Raw genomic sequence first — 19,034 nt, 5'->3', positions numbered from 1 at the left:
CCCGGAGAAAACCCACGTGGTCACGGGGAGAACATACAAACTCCGTACAGAGAGCACCCAAGGTCAGGATCGAACCCGAGCCTCTGTCGCTGTGAAGCAGCGGTTCTATCCACTGTGCCACCGGTTACCAAAACAACATTTAAAAGCATTTGGACAAACACAAGTAGAGGAGAGGCTTAGAAGGACATGGGCCAAATGCGGGCAGGTGTGACAAGTGTCGATGGGGCATCTTGGCCAGCGTGGGCAAGTTGGGAAGAAGGACCTGCTTCCCCCGCTGTATGACTCTATGAATGACCGATGCATTTTGAAGCTGTTGCCAACTATATAATATAATCCCTGGCATCATGTGCCTTGCAGCTGCAACATTGTCCTTCACTGCCAACTTCACGCTCGGCCTTCCCAGTGGGGTTTTCCCGGTATTTTTGTATTCCATGAAAAATGGAGTCAGTTAGGTCGAGCAAAACCCGAAGCAATTGGCATCTTCCTGCCAGTCCCCTCAGGGCAATGAACACAATTCACATAAAGTCATAGATTCATAGAGTGATACAGTGTGGAAACAGGCCCTTCGGCCCAACTCGCCCACACCGGCCAACAATGTCCCAGCTACACTAGTCCCACCTGCCTGCACTTGGTCCGTAACCCTCCAAACCTGTCCTATCCATTTACCTGTCCAAATGTTTCTTAAACGATGCGATAGTCCCAGCCTCAACTACCCCCTCCGGCAGCTTGTTCCGTACACCCACCACCCTCTGTGTGAAAAAGTTACCCCTCGGATTCCTATTAAATCTTTTCCCCTTCACCTTGAACCTACGTTCTCTGGTCCTCAATTCCCCTACTCTGGGTAAAAGACTCTGTGCGTCTACCGATCTATTCCTCTCATGATTTTGTACACCTCTATAAGATCTCCCCTCATCCTCCTGCGCTCCATGGAATAGAGACCCAGCCTACTCAACCTCTTCCTATAGCTCACACCCTCTAGTCCTGGCAACACCCTCGTAAATCTTTTCTGAACCCTTTCAAGCTTGACAATATCTTTCCTATAACATGGTGCCCAGAACTGAACACAATATTCTAAATGCCAACGTTTCCTGACCTCCTTGTCTCCGACTTAGAATGGTCTGTCCTCAACTGAAGAAGGGTTCCGACCCGAAACGCCACCTATTCTTTTTCTCCAGAGATGCTGCCTGACCCGCTGAGTTACTCCAGCACTTTGTGTCTATCTCTAGCGGTATGAATATTGATTTCTCTAATTTTAAGTAACCCTTGCATTCCCTCTCTCTCCATCTCTCTCGCCATACGGTCACAGGTGATAGGAGCAGAATTAGGCCATTCGGCCCATCAAGTCTACTCCGCCATTCAATCATGGCTGATCTATCTCTCCCTCCTAACCCCATTCTCCTGCCTTCTCCCCATAACTTCTGACACCCGCACTAATCAAGAATCTATCTATCTCTGCCTTAAATATATCCACTGGCTTGGCCTCCACAGCTTTCTGTGGCAAAGAATTCCACAGATTCACAACCCTCTGACTAAAGAAATTTCTCCTCATTTCCTTCCTAAATTAACATTCTTTAATTCTGAGGCTGTGACCTCTGGTCCTAGACTCTTCCACTAGTGAAACGCCCTCTCCACATCCAATCTATCCAAGCCTTTCACTATTCTGTACGTTTCAATGAGGTCCCCCCTCATTCTTCTAAACTCACTGTCGTCCTGCTTCGTTTCACTGTTCACACCCTCTCGTCATCAGTCAATGGACAATGGGCCATTGTGGGCCCCACCTTTGCCCATACCTTGCTGTCCTTGATTTGTTCCTTCCATACCTTTCATTCTTTTGTTCTACCTACCTTTTCATACCTCTAGTTCCCCTCTCCCCTGACTCTCAGTCTGAAGAAAGGGTCTTGACCCAAAACGTCACCCATTCCTTCTCTCCAGAGATGCTGCCTGTCTCGCTGAGTTACTCCAGCATTTTGTATCTATCTTCGGTCTAGCTTCTGCATTTCTCCCCAAATCAAAGAGTCTTAGATTGATACAGTGTGGAAACAGGCCCTTCGGCCCAACTTGCCCACATCGGCCAACATTGTCCCAGCTACCCTAGTCCCACCTGCCTGCGCTTGGTCCATAACCCTCCAAACCTGTCCTGTCCACGTGCCTGTCCAACTGTTTCTTAAACGATGGGATAGTCCCAACCTTGACTACCTCCTCTGGCAGCTTGTTCCGTACACTCACCGCCCTCTGTGTGAAAAAGTTACCCCTCGGATTCCTATTAAATCTTTTCCCCTTCACCTTGAACCTATGTCTTCTGGCCCTCGATTCCCCTGTTGCATAGATGGTGGAAAGGCTTTGCGGTGCCAGTAGGCCATTCGATCAAGTTCATAAGACATAGGAGCAGAATTAGCCCCATCGAGTCTACTCTGCCGTTCAATCATGGCAATCATCTATCTTCCCCTCTTCGCAATACGGGAGGAAACCAGAGCACCCGGAGAAAACCCACGTGGTCACGGGGAGAACATACAAACTCCGTACAGAGAGCACCCAAGGTCAGGATCGAACCCGAGCCTCTGTCGCTGTGAAGCAGCGGTTCTATCCACTGTGCCACCGGTTACCAAAACAACATTTGAAAGCATTTGGACAAACACAAGTAGAGGAGAGGCTTAGAAGGACATGGGCCAAACGCGGGCAGGTGTGACAAGTGTCGATGGGGCATCTTGGCCAGCGTGGGCAAGTTGGGAAGAAGGGCCTGCTTCCCCTGCTGTATGACTCTATGAATGACCGATGCATTTTGAAGCTGTTGCCAACTATATAATATAATCCCTGGCATCATGTGCCTTGCAGCTGCAACATTGTCCTTCACTGCCAACTTCACGCTCGGCCTTCCCAGTGGGGTTTTCCCGGTATTTTTGTATTCCATGAAAAATGGAGTCAGTTAGGTCGAGCAGAACCCGAAGCAATTGGCATCTTCCTGCCAGTCCCCTCAGGGCAATGAACACAATTCACATAAAGTCATAGATTCATAGAGTGATACAGTGTGGAAACAGGCCCTTCGGCCCAAATCGCCCACACCGGCCAACAATGTCCCAGCTACACTAGTCCCACCTGCCTGCACTTGGTCCGTAACCCTCCAAACCTGTCCTATCCATTTACCTGTCCAAATGTTTCTTAAACGATGGGATAGTCCCAGCCTCAACTACCCCCTCCGGCAGCTTGTTCCGTACACCCACCACCCTCTGTGTGAAAAAGTTACCTCTCGGATTCCTATTAAATCTTTTCCCCTTCACCTTGAACCTATGTTCTCTGGTCCTCGATTCCCCTAATCTAGGTAAAAGACTCTGTGCATCTACCCCCGATCTATTCCTCTCATGATTTTGTAATCCCAACACTTGCCTGAAAACCAGAGTTCAATGGAACCTTCCCTCTACAAAGATAAAACGTCTCTGAGTTAAAGGAAGGAGATGAGGAGGAATTTCTTTAGTCAGAGGGTGGTAAATCTGTGGAATTCTTTGCAACAGACGGATGTGGGGACCAAGTCAGTGGATATTATTACGGCAGAGATAGATAGATTCTTGATTAGCACGTGTGTCAGGGGTTATGGGGTGAAGGCAGGAGAATGGGGTTGGGAGTGAGAGATAGATCAGCCATGATTGAATGGCGGAGTAGACTTGATGGGCCGAATGGCCTAATTCTGCTCCTAACACTTATGACCTTATGACATATAGATAGTATAAGAAAATAACTGCAGATGCTGGTACAAATCGAAGGTATTTATTCACAAAATGCTGGAGTAACTCAGCAGGTCAGGCAGCATCTCGGGACAGAAGGAATGGGTGACGATTCGGGTCGAGACCCTTCTTCAAACTGATGTCAGGGGGGCGGGACAACGGAAGGATATATGTGGAGACAGGAAGATAGATCTGGGAAGGGGGAGGGGAAGAGAGGGACAGAGGAACTATCTAAAGTTGGAGAAGTCGATGTTCATACCGCTGGGCTGCAAGCTGCCCAGGCGAAATATGAGGTGCTGTTCCTCCAATTTCCGGTGGGCCTCACTATGGCACTGGAGGAGGCCCATGACAGAAAGGTCAGACTGGGAATGGGAGGGGGAGTTGAAGTGCTCTGCCACCGGGAGATCAGTTTGGCCAACGCGGACCGAGCGCAGGTGTTGAGCAAAGCGATCGCCGAGCCTGCGTTTGGTAGCGAAGCGATGTAATAGGTCCTATCACTTATGACCTATGACCTTATTGGTGATGCCAATTTATCTTAGCAACACAGCATTGATATAGTGCACGCAGGAGGAGGCTGTTCGGTCCTTTGAATTCATGCCAGCTCTCAGCAAGACCAATTTTAGTTTAGTTTAGTCTGGAGATACAGCGCGGAAACAGGCCCTTCAGCCCACCGATGTTGCACCAGGCCACGTCCAAAGCCAAACAGATCTTCACTCCACTGAATGTCTTCCTCCTGTAGCATTTGTTGTCAAGGCACGAAAGGACATGGAGACACTCTGACCCCATCGCAAAACCGTCAGGCTTTTTCAGCATGACACGGTGGAAAGGGTGGCACGGTGGCGCAGCGGTAGAGCCAGACAACGCCAGAGACCCGGGTTCGATCCCGACTACGGGTGCTGTCTGTACGGAGTTTGTACGTTCTCCCCGTGACCTGCGTGGGTTTTCTCCGAGAACTTCGGTCTCCTCCCACGCTCCAAAGACGTGCAGGTTTGTAGGTTAATTGGCTTTGGGGGAAAAAAATGTAAATTGCCCCCTAGCCCGGGTAGGATAGTGATAGTGTATGAGGATCGCTGGTCGGCACGGACTCGGTAGGCCGAAGGGCCTATTTCCGCGCTGTGCCTCTAATCGAAACGAATCGACTTTTGTGACGTTTGCTGTCTGTCTCACAGCCAAAGCCAATGACGTGTAGGAAAAAAACTGCAGTTGCCAGTTAAAATTGAAGGTAGACCCAAAATGCTGCGGTAACTCAGCAGGTCAGGCAGCATCTCGGGAGAGAAGGAATGGGTGACTTTTCGGGTCGAGACCATTCCTTCTCTCCCGAGATGCTGCCTGACCCGCTGAGTTACTCCAGCATTTTGTGTCTGTCAAAGTCAACGATGGTTGCACCAGCATTAAAACCTGCTGCAAACCTCAAGGACACATCACCACTCGTATTTGCTCTTGCCGAGCTCGCCTGAAACATAACAGTGAGCGCTGACCCGTGAAACCATAAAGCAAGGGCAGAACTCAACGCTCCGCAGTCATGATTCACGTTGTACGCCGACTCCTGCAGTATCGTTGATCATGACCGTACCCGAGAACGTCTGCCCTGTTCCTCTGTCTGTTCAGGAAGGAACTGCAGATGCCGGTTTACACCGAAGATGGACACACAAAATGCTAGAGTGACTCAGTGGGTCAGGCAGCATCTCCGGAGAAAAGGAATAGGTGACATTTTGGGTCGAGACACTTCTTCAGTCTGACCTCTGACTGTTCCTTTAACAAAGGCATCAATGGCGGGACTGACATATGACGAAAGAATGGATCGACTGGGGTTGTAAACACTCGGGACAATTTACAATTTTCACCAAAGCCAGTTAACCTATGTGGTGTGGGAGGAAACCAGAGCACCCGGAGAAAACCCACGCGGTCACGGGGAGAACGTGAAAACACCGAACAGACAGCACCCGGGGTCAGGATCGAACCCGGTGATGGAAGGCTGCAACTCTACCGTGCTGCCCCTGAACCTATTCAGATACAAGGATCCGCAGGAGCTGGCTTACAAAAAAAAAGACACAAAGTGTGGGAGTAACTCAGCAATTTGGGCAACATCAGGAAGAACCTGGATAGGTGACATCAATCAGTCTGAAGAAGGGTCCCGACCCAAAACGTCACCTGTCCATGTCCTCCAGAGATGCTGCCTGACCGGCTGAGTTACACCAGCACTCTGTGTCCATGTCCTCCAGAGATGCTGCCTGACCCGCTGAGTTACTCCAGCACTCTGTGTCCATGTCCTCCAGAGATGCTGCCTGACCCGCTGAGTTACTCCAGCACTCTGTGTCCATGTCCTCCAGAGATGCTGCCTGACCCGCTAAGTTACTCCAGCACTCTGTGTCCATGTCCTCCAGAGATGCTGCCTGACCCGCTGAGTTACTCCAGCACTCTGTGTCCATGTCCTCCAGAGATGCTGCCTGACCCGCTGAGTTACACCAGCACTCTGTGTCCATGTCCTCCAGAGATGCTGCCTGACCCGCTGAGTTACTCCAGCACTCTGTGTCCATGTCCTCCAGAGATGCTGCCTGACCCGCTGAGTTACTCCAGCACTCTGTGTCCATGTCCTCCAGAGATGCTGCCTGACCCGCTGAGTTACTCCAGCACTCTGTGTCCATGTCCTCCAGAGATGCTGCCTGACCCGCTGAGTTACACCAGCACTCTGTGTCCATGTTCTCCAGAGATGCTGCCTGACCCGCTGAGTTACCCCAGCACTCTGTGTCCATGTTCTCCAGAGATGCTGCCTGACCCGCTGAGTTACTCCAGCACTCTGTGTCCATGTCCTCCAGAGATGCTGCCTAACCCGCTGAGTTACCCCAGCACTCTGTGTCCTTTTGTGCAGAAACCTATTTCTTTTGACATAAAAAATAATTCCGACGCTGCAATGTTGAAACTTTACATAGCTTCCAGACTTCGAAAATCTTTGTTAATTCCGAACAGTACTGAAGATCAGAACATTGATTCAGTGAAGAGTAAGCTGGATCACAGGCCGATCCACAATCTAACTGGTCACACAGTTAATTCAGGTAAACGGATCAAGATTTGCAGGAAAAAAACCTGCCTGCTCATTTGGAAAATGTGCATGAATGCGATGGAGCAAATGGAGCCTGACTTAATTTGGACACAAAATGCTGGAGTTACTCAGCGGGTCAGGCAACATCTCTGGAGGACATGGACACAGAGTGCTGGAGTAACTCAGCGGGTCAGGCAGCATCTCTGGAGAACTTGGATCGGTGACGTTTCGGGTCGGGACCTTTCTTCAGACACTTAATTTGAATCAGACACTTGACCTTATATTCAGTGAGGAACTATGCAGATGGTTGATTGAAACCATAGACAGACACAAAAAGCTGGTGTAATTCAGCACCTCTTGAGAAAAGGAACGGGTGACGTTTCGAGTCGAGGCCCTTCCTCAGACCTAATTTATTAATTGACTTAATTTATTGCAAAAGGGCAGCACATAAGAGGATGTATCTTTAGAAAGATGAGGAGGAGTTTCTTGAGTCAGAGGGTGGTGAATCTGCAGAATACATTGTCACAGAAGGCCGTGGAGGCTAAATCAGTGGATATTTTTTAAGGCAGAGATAGATAGATTCTTGATTAGTACGGTTGCCAGGGGTTATGGAGTGAAGGCAGGAGAATGGAGTTGGGAAGGAGAGACAGATCAGCCGTGATTGAATGGCGGAGTAGACTTGATGGACCGAATGGCCTGATTCTGCTCCTGTTTCTAATGGTCACAATACTGCTGCATTCCCTCAACACTCCATCGAGGTGTTTGTACTCAGGTGTCTGCAGGGGCTGCTAGGCCCTCAGCCTAACTGGCAGTCAGAAGGACTACCAGCGATTTGGATATGAAATGTGGAACAGGTGGGTAAAAATTTCAAAGATCCATATAAAAACATCCAGAAAATTGTCATTGGATTTTTAGATTTAGACTTAGAGATACAGCGCAGAAACAGGCCCTTCGGCCCACCGGGTCCGCGCCGCCCAGCGATCCCCGCACATTAACTCTATCCTACACCCACTAGGGACAATTTTTACATTTGCCCAGCCAATTAACCTGTACGTCTTTGGAGTGTGGGCGGAAACCGAAGATCTCGGAGAAAACCCACGCAGGTCACGGGGAGAACGTACAAACTCCGTACAGATGGCGCCCGTAGTCGGGATCGAACCTGAGTCGACGGCGCTGCATTCGCTGTAAGGCAGCAACTCTACCGCTGCGCCACCGTGACCGCCCGATTAAATGGCAGCGTCATTAGTCAATATAAATTACTGGTCTTAGCAACCAAAGCATATTTTGTTTAGTTTGGCTGGGAGATGCAGCGTGGAAACAGGCCCTTCGGCCCACAGAGTCAGCCCCGACCAGCGATCACTCGTGCACTAGTTCTATTATACACACTAGGGACAATTTACTGAAGCCAATTAGACAATAGACAATAGGTGCAGGAGGAGGTCATTCGGCCCTTCGAGCCGGCACCGCCATTCAATGTGATCATGGCTGATCATTCTCAATCAGTACCCCGTTCCTGCCTTCTCCCCATACCCCCTGACTCCGCTATCCTTAAGAGCTCTATCTAGCTCTCTCTTGAATGTATTCAGAGAATTGGCCTCCACTGCCCTCTGAGGCAGAGAATTCCACAGGTTCACAACTCTCTGACTAAAAAAGTTTTTCCTCATCTCTGTTCTAAATGGCCTACCCCTTATTCTTAAACTGTGGCCCCTGGTTCTGTACTCCCCCAACATTGGGAACATGTTTCCTGCCTCTAACATGTCCAACCCCATAATAATCTTATACGTTTCGATAAGATCCCCTCTCATCCTTCTAAATTCCAGTGTATACAAACCTAGTCGCTCCAGTCTTTCAACATATGACAGTCCCGCCATTCCGGGAATTAACCTAGTAAATCTACGCTGCACGCCCCTACAAACCTGCATGACTTTGGAATGAGGGAGTGCTGCGTAGGTTCAACAGGTTAATTCCCGGGATGGTGGGACTGACATCTGATGAAAGAATGGATTGACTGGGCTTGTATTTACTGGAATTTAGAAGGATGAGAGGGAATCTTATAGAAACATATAAAATTCTTAAGGGATTGGACAGGCTAGATGCTGGAAAAAAATGTTCCCCATGTTGGGGGAGTCCAGAACCAGGGGTCACACTGTTTAAGAATAAGGGGTAGGCCATTTAGGACTGAGATGAGGAAAAACCTTTTCACCCAGAGAGTTGTGAATCTGTGGAATTCTCTGCCACAGAAGGCAGTGGAAGCCAATTCACTGGATGTTTTCAAGAGAGAGTTAGATTCAGCTCTTAGGTCTAATGGAATCAAGGGATATGGAGAAAAAGCAGGAACGGGGTACTGATTTTGGATGATCAGCCATGATCATATTGAATGGCGGTGCTGGCTCGAAGGGCCGAATGGCCTACTCCTGCACCTATTTTCCTATATTTCTATGTCATAGCACCCAGAGCAAAACGGCATCAAAATATGGAAAAGATAAGACACAAAAAGCTGGTGTAACTCAGTGGGTTTGACAGCATCTCTGGAGCAAAAGGAATTGGTGACGTTTCTGGTCGAGAACCCTTCTTCAGACGACTGTGCTTTTGTGGGTTGTGCGAAATAATTTTACTGTGCTGTGCATGCTTGACAATAAAGAATCATTGAACCAAATCACAATGAACCAGATCGGGCGTATGGTGGTGCAGCGCAGGGCCGTCTTAACGCATGGGCCTGATGGCACTTGCCCGGGCCCCCACGAGCATAGTGGCCCCATGCTGATCTGTGTATGTTAAGTGACTTGCAATAAATAAATACCCAAACAGTCTTTCCACTTTACCTCCCCCCTCAACTCCATCAAAGGACCCTAACAGTCTTTCCAGGTGAGACAGAGGTTCACCTGCACCTCCTCCAACCTAAAACTACTCTACTACTACTTTAAAAATGTAGGTTCAATAAGTGTTTTTTTCGCAACATTTTCGGTCCCAGTGTTTTTTTCGCAACATTTTCCATCCCTAAGTGCTTCTCACAGCGATCTGTTTCGCAACAATTAGCTCCCTAAGTGCTTTGCTTTTCCATCCCTAAGTGCTTCTCACAGCGATCTGTAAGTGCTTTTCGCAACAATGTAGCACCCTAAGTCCATCGCTAAGTGCTTTTCGGTAAGTGCTTTTCGCCGTCACGACAGGGGGGGGGCTGGTAGGGAAAGGGGGGTGGGGGAGAGTAACGGTCGGGGAGGGTGGGAGGAGGATAGAGTGGGACTGGGGAGGGGGACAGCAAGGGTGGGGGTTGGTGGTGGGGGGGAAGAGAGAGTGGGGGAAATGGGGGTGCTGGGGAAAGGGGGGTGTTTAATTTTATCGACCATTTACATTTTAATTCCTGTGAGTAGTTGTCATAGGGGTCCCAGTACACTGCTTTGCCCGGGGCCCATAATGCTGTAAAGACGGCCCTGGCGCAGCGGTAGAGTTGCTGCCTCACAGCGATTGCCGCATCAGAGACCCGGGTTTGATCCCGACTACGGGTGCTGTCTGTACGGAGTTTGCACGTTCTCCCCGTGGTTTTTCTCCGAGATCTTCGGTTTCCTCCCACGCTCCAAAGACGTGCAGGTTTGTAGGTTAATTGGCTTAATTGTAAAACTGTCTCTCGTGTGCGCAGGTAGGATACCGTTAATGGGACCGCCGGTCGGCGCGGACTCGGTGGGCTGAAGGGCTTGTTTCCGCGCTGTATCTCTAAAACTAAAAACAACAAAAACAAATCTCCCTCTAACTACTACTGTATGTGGGAGTATGTTTACGCGATAGAGAGAAGTGATTGAAACAGATAGGTCACCAGTACCTACTCACAGTTTAGCATTGGGAGAAAATACTAGCAGCCAGTGACACTCAGTATCCTTCCATGCGAAAGAAATGTTAAGAACACGCACATACCTTGCCATGCTTTTTCTTTAGTGTACTCAGTTCTTTTTGTTGCTTCTTCTGCAATTTTAGATAGGCCTGCAATAACAAACAGTGAAATAGATTTGTATGAAGGAACAACTGCAGATGCTGGTTTCAACCGAAGATGGGCCCAAGATGCTGGAGTAACTCAGCAGCATCTCTGGAGAACATGGATAGGTGACGTTTCGGTTCGGGACCCTTTTTCAGACTGGGAGTCGGGGGGGGGGGGGGGAGGGAGACACAGAGATATGGAAGGGTCAAGGTGTGAAAACAGGGCAAAGGGGAGTGGTGATCAAGGAACATGTAGAATAGATTATTTATATGATCAAATGAATTAAATTTGTAATAATGTAATTAAAAGGAACTGCAGATGCTGGTTTACATCGAAGATAGACACAAAATGCTGGAATAGCTCAGCGGGTCAGGCAGCATCTCAGGAGGACATGGATAGGTGACGTTTCAGGTCAGGGCCCTTCTTCACACTGGTTGTAAGGGGAGGGAGTTGGAAGCAAGTAAAGACCCGGATAAATCAGAGCTGAAAACAGATGACATGAAGGAAGGACACTGTAGGCCCAGACACTGTAGGCCCGAACACTGTAGGCCCGGACACTGTAGGCCCGGACACTGTAGGCCCGAACACTGTAGGCCCGAACACTGTCGGCCCGGACACTATAGGCCCAGACACTATAGGCCCGGACACTATGAGCCCGGACACTGTAGGCCTGGACACTATACGCCCGGACACTGTAGGCCCGGACACTGTAGGCCCGGACACTGTAGGCCCGGCGGACACTGTAGGCCCGGACACTGTCGGCCCGGACACTATAGGCCCAGACACTATAGGCCCGGACACTGTAGGCCCAAACACTGTAGGCCCGGACATTTCTACAGTGTGGAAATGGGCCCTTCAGCCCAATGTGCCCACGCCAACCAACATGTCCCATCTACACTAGTCCCACCGGCCTGCATTTACTTGAGAGAAGGTAGACACAAAAAGCTGGAGTAACTCAGCGGGACAGGCAGCATCTCTGGAGAGAAGGAATGGGTGATGTTTCGGGTCAAGAGCCTTCTTCAGACTGTTTGAAGAAGGGTTCTGACCTGAAACGTCTCCCATTCCTTCTCTCCAGAGATGCTGCCTGTCCCGCTGAGTTACTCCAGCTTTTTGTGTCTATCTTCGGTTTAAACCAGCATCTGCAGATCCTTCCTACACATTTACTTTATGTTAGACTCACTGAGCAGAAACAGGCCCCTTCGGCCCACCAAGTCCGCACCGACCAGCGATCACCCCGTACACTAACACCATCCTACACACACTAGGGACAATTTACAATTTACAGAAGCCAATTAACCTAAAAACCGGTAGGTCTTTGGAGTGTGGGAGGAAACAGCCAGGCAAAACACACAAGGAAGGTTGCATATTTCATATTATCTAAGGCATAGAGAGGAATGCCACCCTGACACCTCCCAAAGCCATGGGCAGATGTAATACACTCTCTCTTGACGTGGAGAGGATGTTTCCACTAGTGGGAGAGTCTAGGATTAGAGGTCACAGCCTCAGAATTAAAGGACGTCCTTTAAGGAAGGAGATGAGGAGAAATTTCTTTCCTCAGAGGGTGGTGAATCTGTGAAATTCTTTGCCACAGAAGGCTGGAGAGGCCAAATCAATGGATATTTTTAAGGCAGAGATAGATAGATTCTTGATTAGTACGGGTGTCAGGGGTTATGGGGAGAAGGCAGGAAAATGGGGTTAGGGGGAGAGATAGATCAGCCATGATTGGGTGGCGGAGTAGACTTGATGGGCCGAATGGGCTAATTCTACTCTTATCACTTTTATGATCTTATGACCTTATGACATACAGAAGTAATAGGTCCTTGACTACAAGTAATTGTTCAATGGCAGATGCTCCAATTTATGGAACTGATCTTCTATATAGAAATGAGGGCGGAAGCAGACAGATGAATGAATGAATGAATGAATGAATGAATGAATAGGTTTATTGGCCAAGTATGTGCATATACAAGGAATGTGTCTTGATGCTCCACTCACAAATGCAAATGGAAAGGTATCATATAATATATTCATTTCACTCCGTTCCCTCTGTAACTCCCTGGTCCACTCGTCCCTTCCTACCCAAACCACTCCATCCCCGGGCACTTTCCCCTGCAACCGCACGAGATGCAACACCTGTCCCTTTACCTCCCCCCTCAACTCCATCCAAGGACCCAAACAGTCTTTCCAGGTGAGACAGAGGTTCACCTGCACCTCCTCCAACCTCATCTATTGTATCCGCTGCTCTAGATGTCAACTTATTTACATTGGCGAAACCAAACGCAGGCTCGGCAATCGTTTCACTCAACACCTGCGCTCAGTCCACCTCAACCAACCTGATCTAACGGTGGCTGAGCACTTCAACTCCCCCTCCCACTCCCAGTCTGACCTTTCTGTCATGGGCCTCCTCCAGTGCCATAGTGAGGCCCACTGGAAATTGGAGGAACAGCACCTCATATTTCGCTTGGGCAGCTTGCAGCCCAGCGGTATGAACTTCGACTTCTCCAACTTTAGATAGTTCCTCTGTCCCTCTCTTCCGCTCCCCATTCCCAGTTCTCCCTCTGCCTTCCTGTCTCCACCTATATCCTTCCTTTGTCCCGTCCCCCTGACATCAGTCTGAAGAAGGGTCTCGACCCGAAACATCACCCATTCCTTCTCTCCTGAGATGCTGCCTGACCTGCTGAGTTACTCCAGCATTTTACGAAATAAATACCTTCGATTTGTACCAGCATCTGCAGTTATTTTCTTATATAATATATTCGTATAAAACCACTCCAATTTCTAAAATGTGGCGTCAGATTTACCTTCATCTGCTTCAAGTCCTCAATATTTACTTGAGGTACGACTGTCATATCTGTAGGGAGGAAAAGAAATCCAACACTAGTTATTGCACAGAGGGGCAACTCTTCACTGTTATCATTCAAGTATTTGCAATTCAATTAGACCGCACAGCATTGATATAAAAGACGGACTTGCAACGTTGAGACATTTAATCAAAATGCGAATAGGAATGCACTTAACGAACTTAAGGGCAAAGTTTACAATAGACCAGTAAACTTGTCTATAGGTGCAGGAGTAGGCCAACAGACAATTGGTGCAGGAGGAGGCCATTCGGCCCTTCGAGCCAGCACCGCCATTCATTGTGATCATGGCTGAACATCCACAATCAGTAACCTTCCTTCCTTCTCCCCAGTTCCTGCCTTCTCCCCATATCCCTTGACTCTGCTATCTTTAAGAGCTCTATCTAGCTCTCTCTTGAATGCATCCAGAGAATTGGCCTCCACTGCCATCTGAGGCAGAGAATTCCACAGATTCACAACTCTCTGGCTAAAAAAGCTTTTCCTCATCTCTGTTCTAAATAGCCTACCCCTTATTCTTAAACTGTGGCCCCTGGTTCTGGACTCCCCCAACATCGGGAACATGCTTCCTGCCTCTAGCTTGTCCAATCCCTTAATAATCTTATATGTTTCAATAAGATCCCCTCTCACCCTTCTAAATTCCAGTGTATACAAGCCTAGCCGCTCCATTCTTTCAACATATAACAGTCCCGCCATCCCGGGAATTAACCTTGTGAACCTACGCTGCACGCCCTCAATAGCAAGAATGGTCTTCCTCAAATTTGGAGACCAAAACTGCACACAGTACTCCAGGTGTTGTCTCACTAGGGGCCTGTACAACTGTAGAAGGACCTCTTTGCTCCTATACTCAACTCCTCTTGTTATGAAGGCCAACATTCCATTGGCTTTTTTCACTGCCTGCTGTACCTGCATGCTTCTTTTCAATACTTACTTTACCAAACCCATATCTTTGATGTTTGTTCTCTGATGTCTATCTAGCTCTGAGCTTAGCGTGTGGATGGCTGCATTTAAGCATACATTCAAAGAATCGATCCCCATTACAACTTTCAGCTGTAAGTTTGTCACATTAACTCTGGGAGTTGTTTCGTGATGTTTTAGAACATAAGACATAGGAGCAGAATTAGGCCATTCGGCCCATTGAGTCTGCTCTACCATTCAATCATGGCTGATCTATCTTTCCCTCTCAACGCCATCCTCCTGCTTTCTCCCCGCAACCTTTGACACCTTTACTAATCGAGTAGCAATCAATCTCCGCTTTAAAAATACCCAAAGACTTGGCCTCCACAGCCGTCTGTGGCAATAGATTCCACAGATTCACCACCCCATGTCCAAAGAAATTCCTGCTCGTCTCCAATGATGAGGAGGAAGATAAGAGATACGTCCTAAAGATACGTCTTTTTATTCTGTGCCATCCTTCTAAACTCCTGACGGGTACCCGTAAAAGGGACCACATCACGGCACGGTAGCGCAGCGGTAGAGTTGCTGCTTTACAGCGAATGCAGCGCCGGAGACTCAGGTTCGATCCTGACTACGGGTGCTGCACTGTAAGGAGTTTGTACGTTCTCCCCGTGACCTGCGTGGGTTTTCTCCGAGATCTTCGGTTTCCTCCCACACTCCAAAGACGTACAGGTATGTAGGTTAATTGGCTGGGTAAATGTAAAAATTGTCCCTAGTGGGTGTAGGATAGTGTTAATGTGCGGGGATCACTGGGCGGCACGGACTTGGAGGGCCGAAAAGGCCTGTTTCCGGCTGTATATATATGATATGATATGATATCACGCCGATTCTGGCCTCTCTCCACTGGCTCCCTGTACGGTACAGAATCAACTTCAAGCTCCTCCTATTCACATATAAAGCCCTAAATGGACATTCCCCCTCCTACATCAAAAATCTTCTAACCCACCTCTCTAACTCCAGGTCCCTCAGGTCGGCCGACTTGGGGCTACTCACTATCCCGCGGTCTAGGCTTAAGCTCAGGGGTGACCGCGCTTTTGCGGTTGCAGCTCCTAGACTGTGGAACAGCATCCCTCTCCCCATCAGAACTGCCCCCTCCATCGACTCCTTTAAGTCCAGGCTCAAAACCTATTTCTACTCCCTAGCGTTTGAGGCTCATTGAGGAGGCGCTGTGAACTGTTTTGTATGTGCTGATATGTTTGCGTGTTACTGTATGTTTAATTTTTTCTCCTTAGTACCTAATCAGATGTACAGCACTTTGGTCAGCATGGGTTGTTTTTAAATGTGCTATACAAATAAAATTGACTTGACTTGACTTGACTAAACTCCAGCAAATACAGGCCCAGGAACCAATCAAACGCTCCTCATATGTTAACCTGATCATCGCTGCGATCATTCTTATAAAACTCCTCTCGATCCTCTCGAATGTCAGCACATTCCTTCTCAGATATGGGGACCCAAAACTGCTCACAATACTCCGCCTTATAAACCTCAGCGTTACATCCCTGCACTTGTATTCCAGCCCGATCAAAATTAATGCAGCGTAGGTTCACCAGGTTAATCCCCGGGATGGCGGGACTGTCATATGAGGAAAGACTGAAAAGACTGGGATTGTGTTCACTGGAGTTTAGAAGGATGAGAGGGGATCTTATAGAAAGGTATAACATTATAAAAGGACTGGACAAGCTAGATGCAGGAAAAATGTTCTGAATACTGGGGGAGTCCAGAACCAGGGACCACACAGTCTAAGAATAAAACTGAGGTGAGTTAAAAAACGTTTTCACCCAGAGAGTTGTGAATTTGTGGAATTCTCTGCCGCAGAAGGCGGTGGAGGCCAATTCACTGGATGAATTAAAAAGAGAGTTAGATAGAGCTCTAGGGGCTAGTGGAATCAAGGGATATGGGGAGAAGGCAGGCACGGGTTACTGATTGTGGATGATCAGCCATGATCACAATGAATGGTGGTGCTGGCTCGAAGGGCCAAATGGCCTCCTCCTGCACCTATTTTTCTATGTTTCTATATTACGTTTGCCTTTCTTACCAACGCCTCGACCTGCGAATTAACCTTTTGGGAATCTACTCCCTATACACCAGCTTTCCCGAGTCACTTTGCACCTCTGACTTCCGAATCCTCTTCCCATTTAGAAAATAATTCTATGCCTTTATTTCTTCCCCCGAACAACCTCCCCACATGGACCGTTAGAATGAGGGTTATATGAGGGAGAACTTTTCCAGCCAGAGAGTCGTGAATCTGTGGAATTCTTTGCCACAGAAGGCAGAGGCGGCCAATTCACTGGATGTTTTCAAGAGAGAGTTAGATACAGCTCTTTGGGGCTGACGGAATCAAGGGATATGGGGAGAAAGCAGGAACGGGGTACTAATTTTGGATGATCAGCCATGATCATTTTGAATGGCGGTGCTGGCTCGAAGGGCTGAATGGCCTACTCCTGCACCTATTTTCTATGTTTCTATGAATGAATAAATAAGTTTCTTTGTTTCTAAGTCCTACTAGTTCCACCGTTCGCTTTCTTGAATCCCTGCGTTGTCACCTCTTCCCCAGCCAACAATAGGCCATTGTGGGCTCCACCCTTCCTTGGTCATCTGTTGCCGGCCCTGATTTGTTCTGGTCTTTTCCCACCTCCAATCTCCGCCCCCCCCATCCACTCTACTTTCTGTCTGAAGAAGGGTCCCGACCCGAAGCGTCACCTATTCTTTTTCTCCACAGATGCTGCCTGACCCGCTGAGTTACTCCAGCACTCTGTGTCTATCATTTCTCCTGAAGCTTTGTAGTTTTAAAATGCTCCTAATTACAGTGGAACTCACTGGGAATTTAACGCTGCACTGAATGAATGGTGGTGCTGGCTTGAAGGGCCGAATGGCCTCCTCCTGCACCTATTTTATGTGTTTCTATGTCATCTGTCCTCATCGTCACAATGACACAAAGTTTAGGTTTAGATTTTTTAGATTTAGAGATACAGCGCAGAAACAGGCCCTTCGGCCCACCGGGTCCGCGCCGCCCAGCGATCCCCGCACACTAACACTATCCTACACGCACTGGGGACAATTTTTACATTTGCCCAGCCAATTAACCTACAAATCTGCACGTCTTTGGAGTGTGGGAGGAAACCGAAGATCTCGGAGAAAACCCACGCAGGTCACGGGGAGAACGTGCAAACTCCGTACAGACGGCGCCCGTAGTCGGGATCGAACCTGGGTCTCCGGCGCTGCATTCGCTGTAAACCGGCAACTCTACCGCTGCGCCACCGTGGGGCTGTGGGTTGTAAGCTCTAAGTGTACTCTTAAACATCTATGATAAAATCGATCAAAATGTATTACTGTTGTGATCGTCACCTTTCTTTGCATCGTTTCCAACTCCTTGGGCGGCCGTTGAGTTCTGCCGCAGCTCCGAGCTGCTCTGCGGGGTGACGCTTGCTTTAGCTGCACAGGTCTTCCCCTTTTTGTCATTTTTGGAGTTGTCGCTCGGCACATCCGCGATATCGCTCTTTGAGATTCAAGGCAGACAACAGACAACCGGTCAACGGGCTTGAAGAAGGAAGACAGACAGGTGCTCCATCCACCCCCGACCTATCGGCAACCGATGATCCGACACCTCCGTTAGACTTTAGAGATGGTTAAGACTATCTCTTGGTTATGCTATTGAGGGCGTGCAGCGTAGGTTTACTAGGTTAATTCCCGGAACGGCGGGACTATCATATGTTGAAAGACTGGAGCGGCTAGGCTTGTATACACTGGAATTTAGAAGGATGAGAGGAGATCTTATCGAAACGTATAAGATTATTAAGGGGTTGGACACGTTAGAGGCAGGAAACATGTTCCCAATGTTGGGGGAGTCCAGAACAAGGGGCCACAGTTTAAGAATAAGGGGTAGGCCATTTAGAACGGAGATGAGGAAAAACCTTTTCAGTCAGAGAGTTGTGAATCTGTGGAATTCTCTGCCTCAGAAGGCAGTGGAGGCCAATTCTCTGAATGCATTCAAGAGGGAGCTGGATAGAGCTCTTAAGGATAGCGGAGTCAGGGGGTATGGGGAGAAGGCAGGAACGGGGTACTGATTGAGAATGATCAGCCATGATCACATTGAATGGCGGTGCTGGCTCGAAGGGCCAAATGGCCTCCTCCTGCACCTATTGTCTATTGTCTATAGCTCTGGTGGCTAACGGGACCAAGGGACATGGGGAGAAAGCAGGAACGGGGTACTGATTTTGGATGATCAGCCGTGATCATATTGAATGGGGGTGCTGGCTCGAAGGGCCGAATGGCCTCCTCCTGCACCTATTTTCTATGTTTCCATGTTTCTATGAGATACAGCGCGGAAACAGGCCCTTCGGCCCACCAAGTCCGCGCTGGCCAGCGTTCACGCTGTACACTAGCAACATCCTACACACTAAGGACAAGTTCACAATTTTACAGAAGCCAATTAATGTACAAAGCTGCAATCAAATTCTCCAATTTTAACTGGGACTCCTCTTTTCTCTCCCTCTTTC

General features: G+C 48.6%; 1 protein-coding gene across 7 annotated transcripts in view; it reads right to left on the bottom strand.

Annotated features, from left to right (window-relative positions):
* Window positions 1-19,034, bottom strand: part of plcb4a (phospholipase C, beta 4a) — a 420,446-nt gene that overhangs the window by 54,563 nt on the left and 346,849 nt on the right. For all 7 annotated transcript variants that reach the window (XM_078405629.1, XM_078405622.1, XM_078405625.1 and 4 more), the window contains 3 exons: window positions 17,884-18,034; window positions 13,525-13,574; window positions 10,663-10,728 (listed from right to left, as the gene is read on the bottom strand). In XM_078405629.1, coding sequence (XP_078261755.1) covers window positions 10,663-10,728; window positions 13,525-13,574; window positions 17,884-18,034 — 267 coding nt within the window. The remainder of the gene's footprint in view (window positions 1-10,662; window positions 10,729-13,524; window positions 13,575-17,883; window positions 18,035-19,034) is intronic.

This window comes from Rhinoraja longicauda, chromosome 9 (assembly GCF_053455715.1).
Source record: "Rhinoraja longicauda isolate Sanriku21f chromosome 9, sRhiLon1.1, whole genome shotgun sequence".
Taxonomy (NCBI): domain Eukaryota; kingdom Metazoa; phylum Chordata; class Chondrichthyes; order Rajiformes; family Arhynchobatidae; genus Rhinoraja; species Rhinoraja longicauda.
Note: the sequence above shows the minus strand (reverse complement) of the source record. Positions and strands in the feature narration are given on the sequence as shown.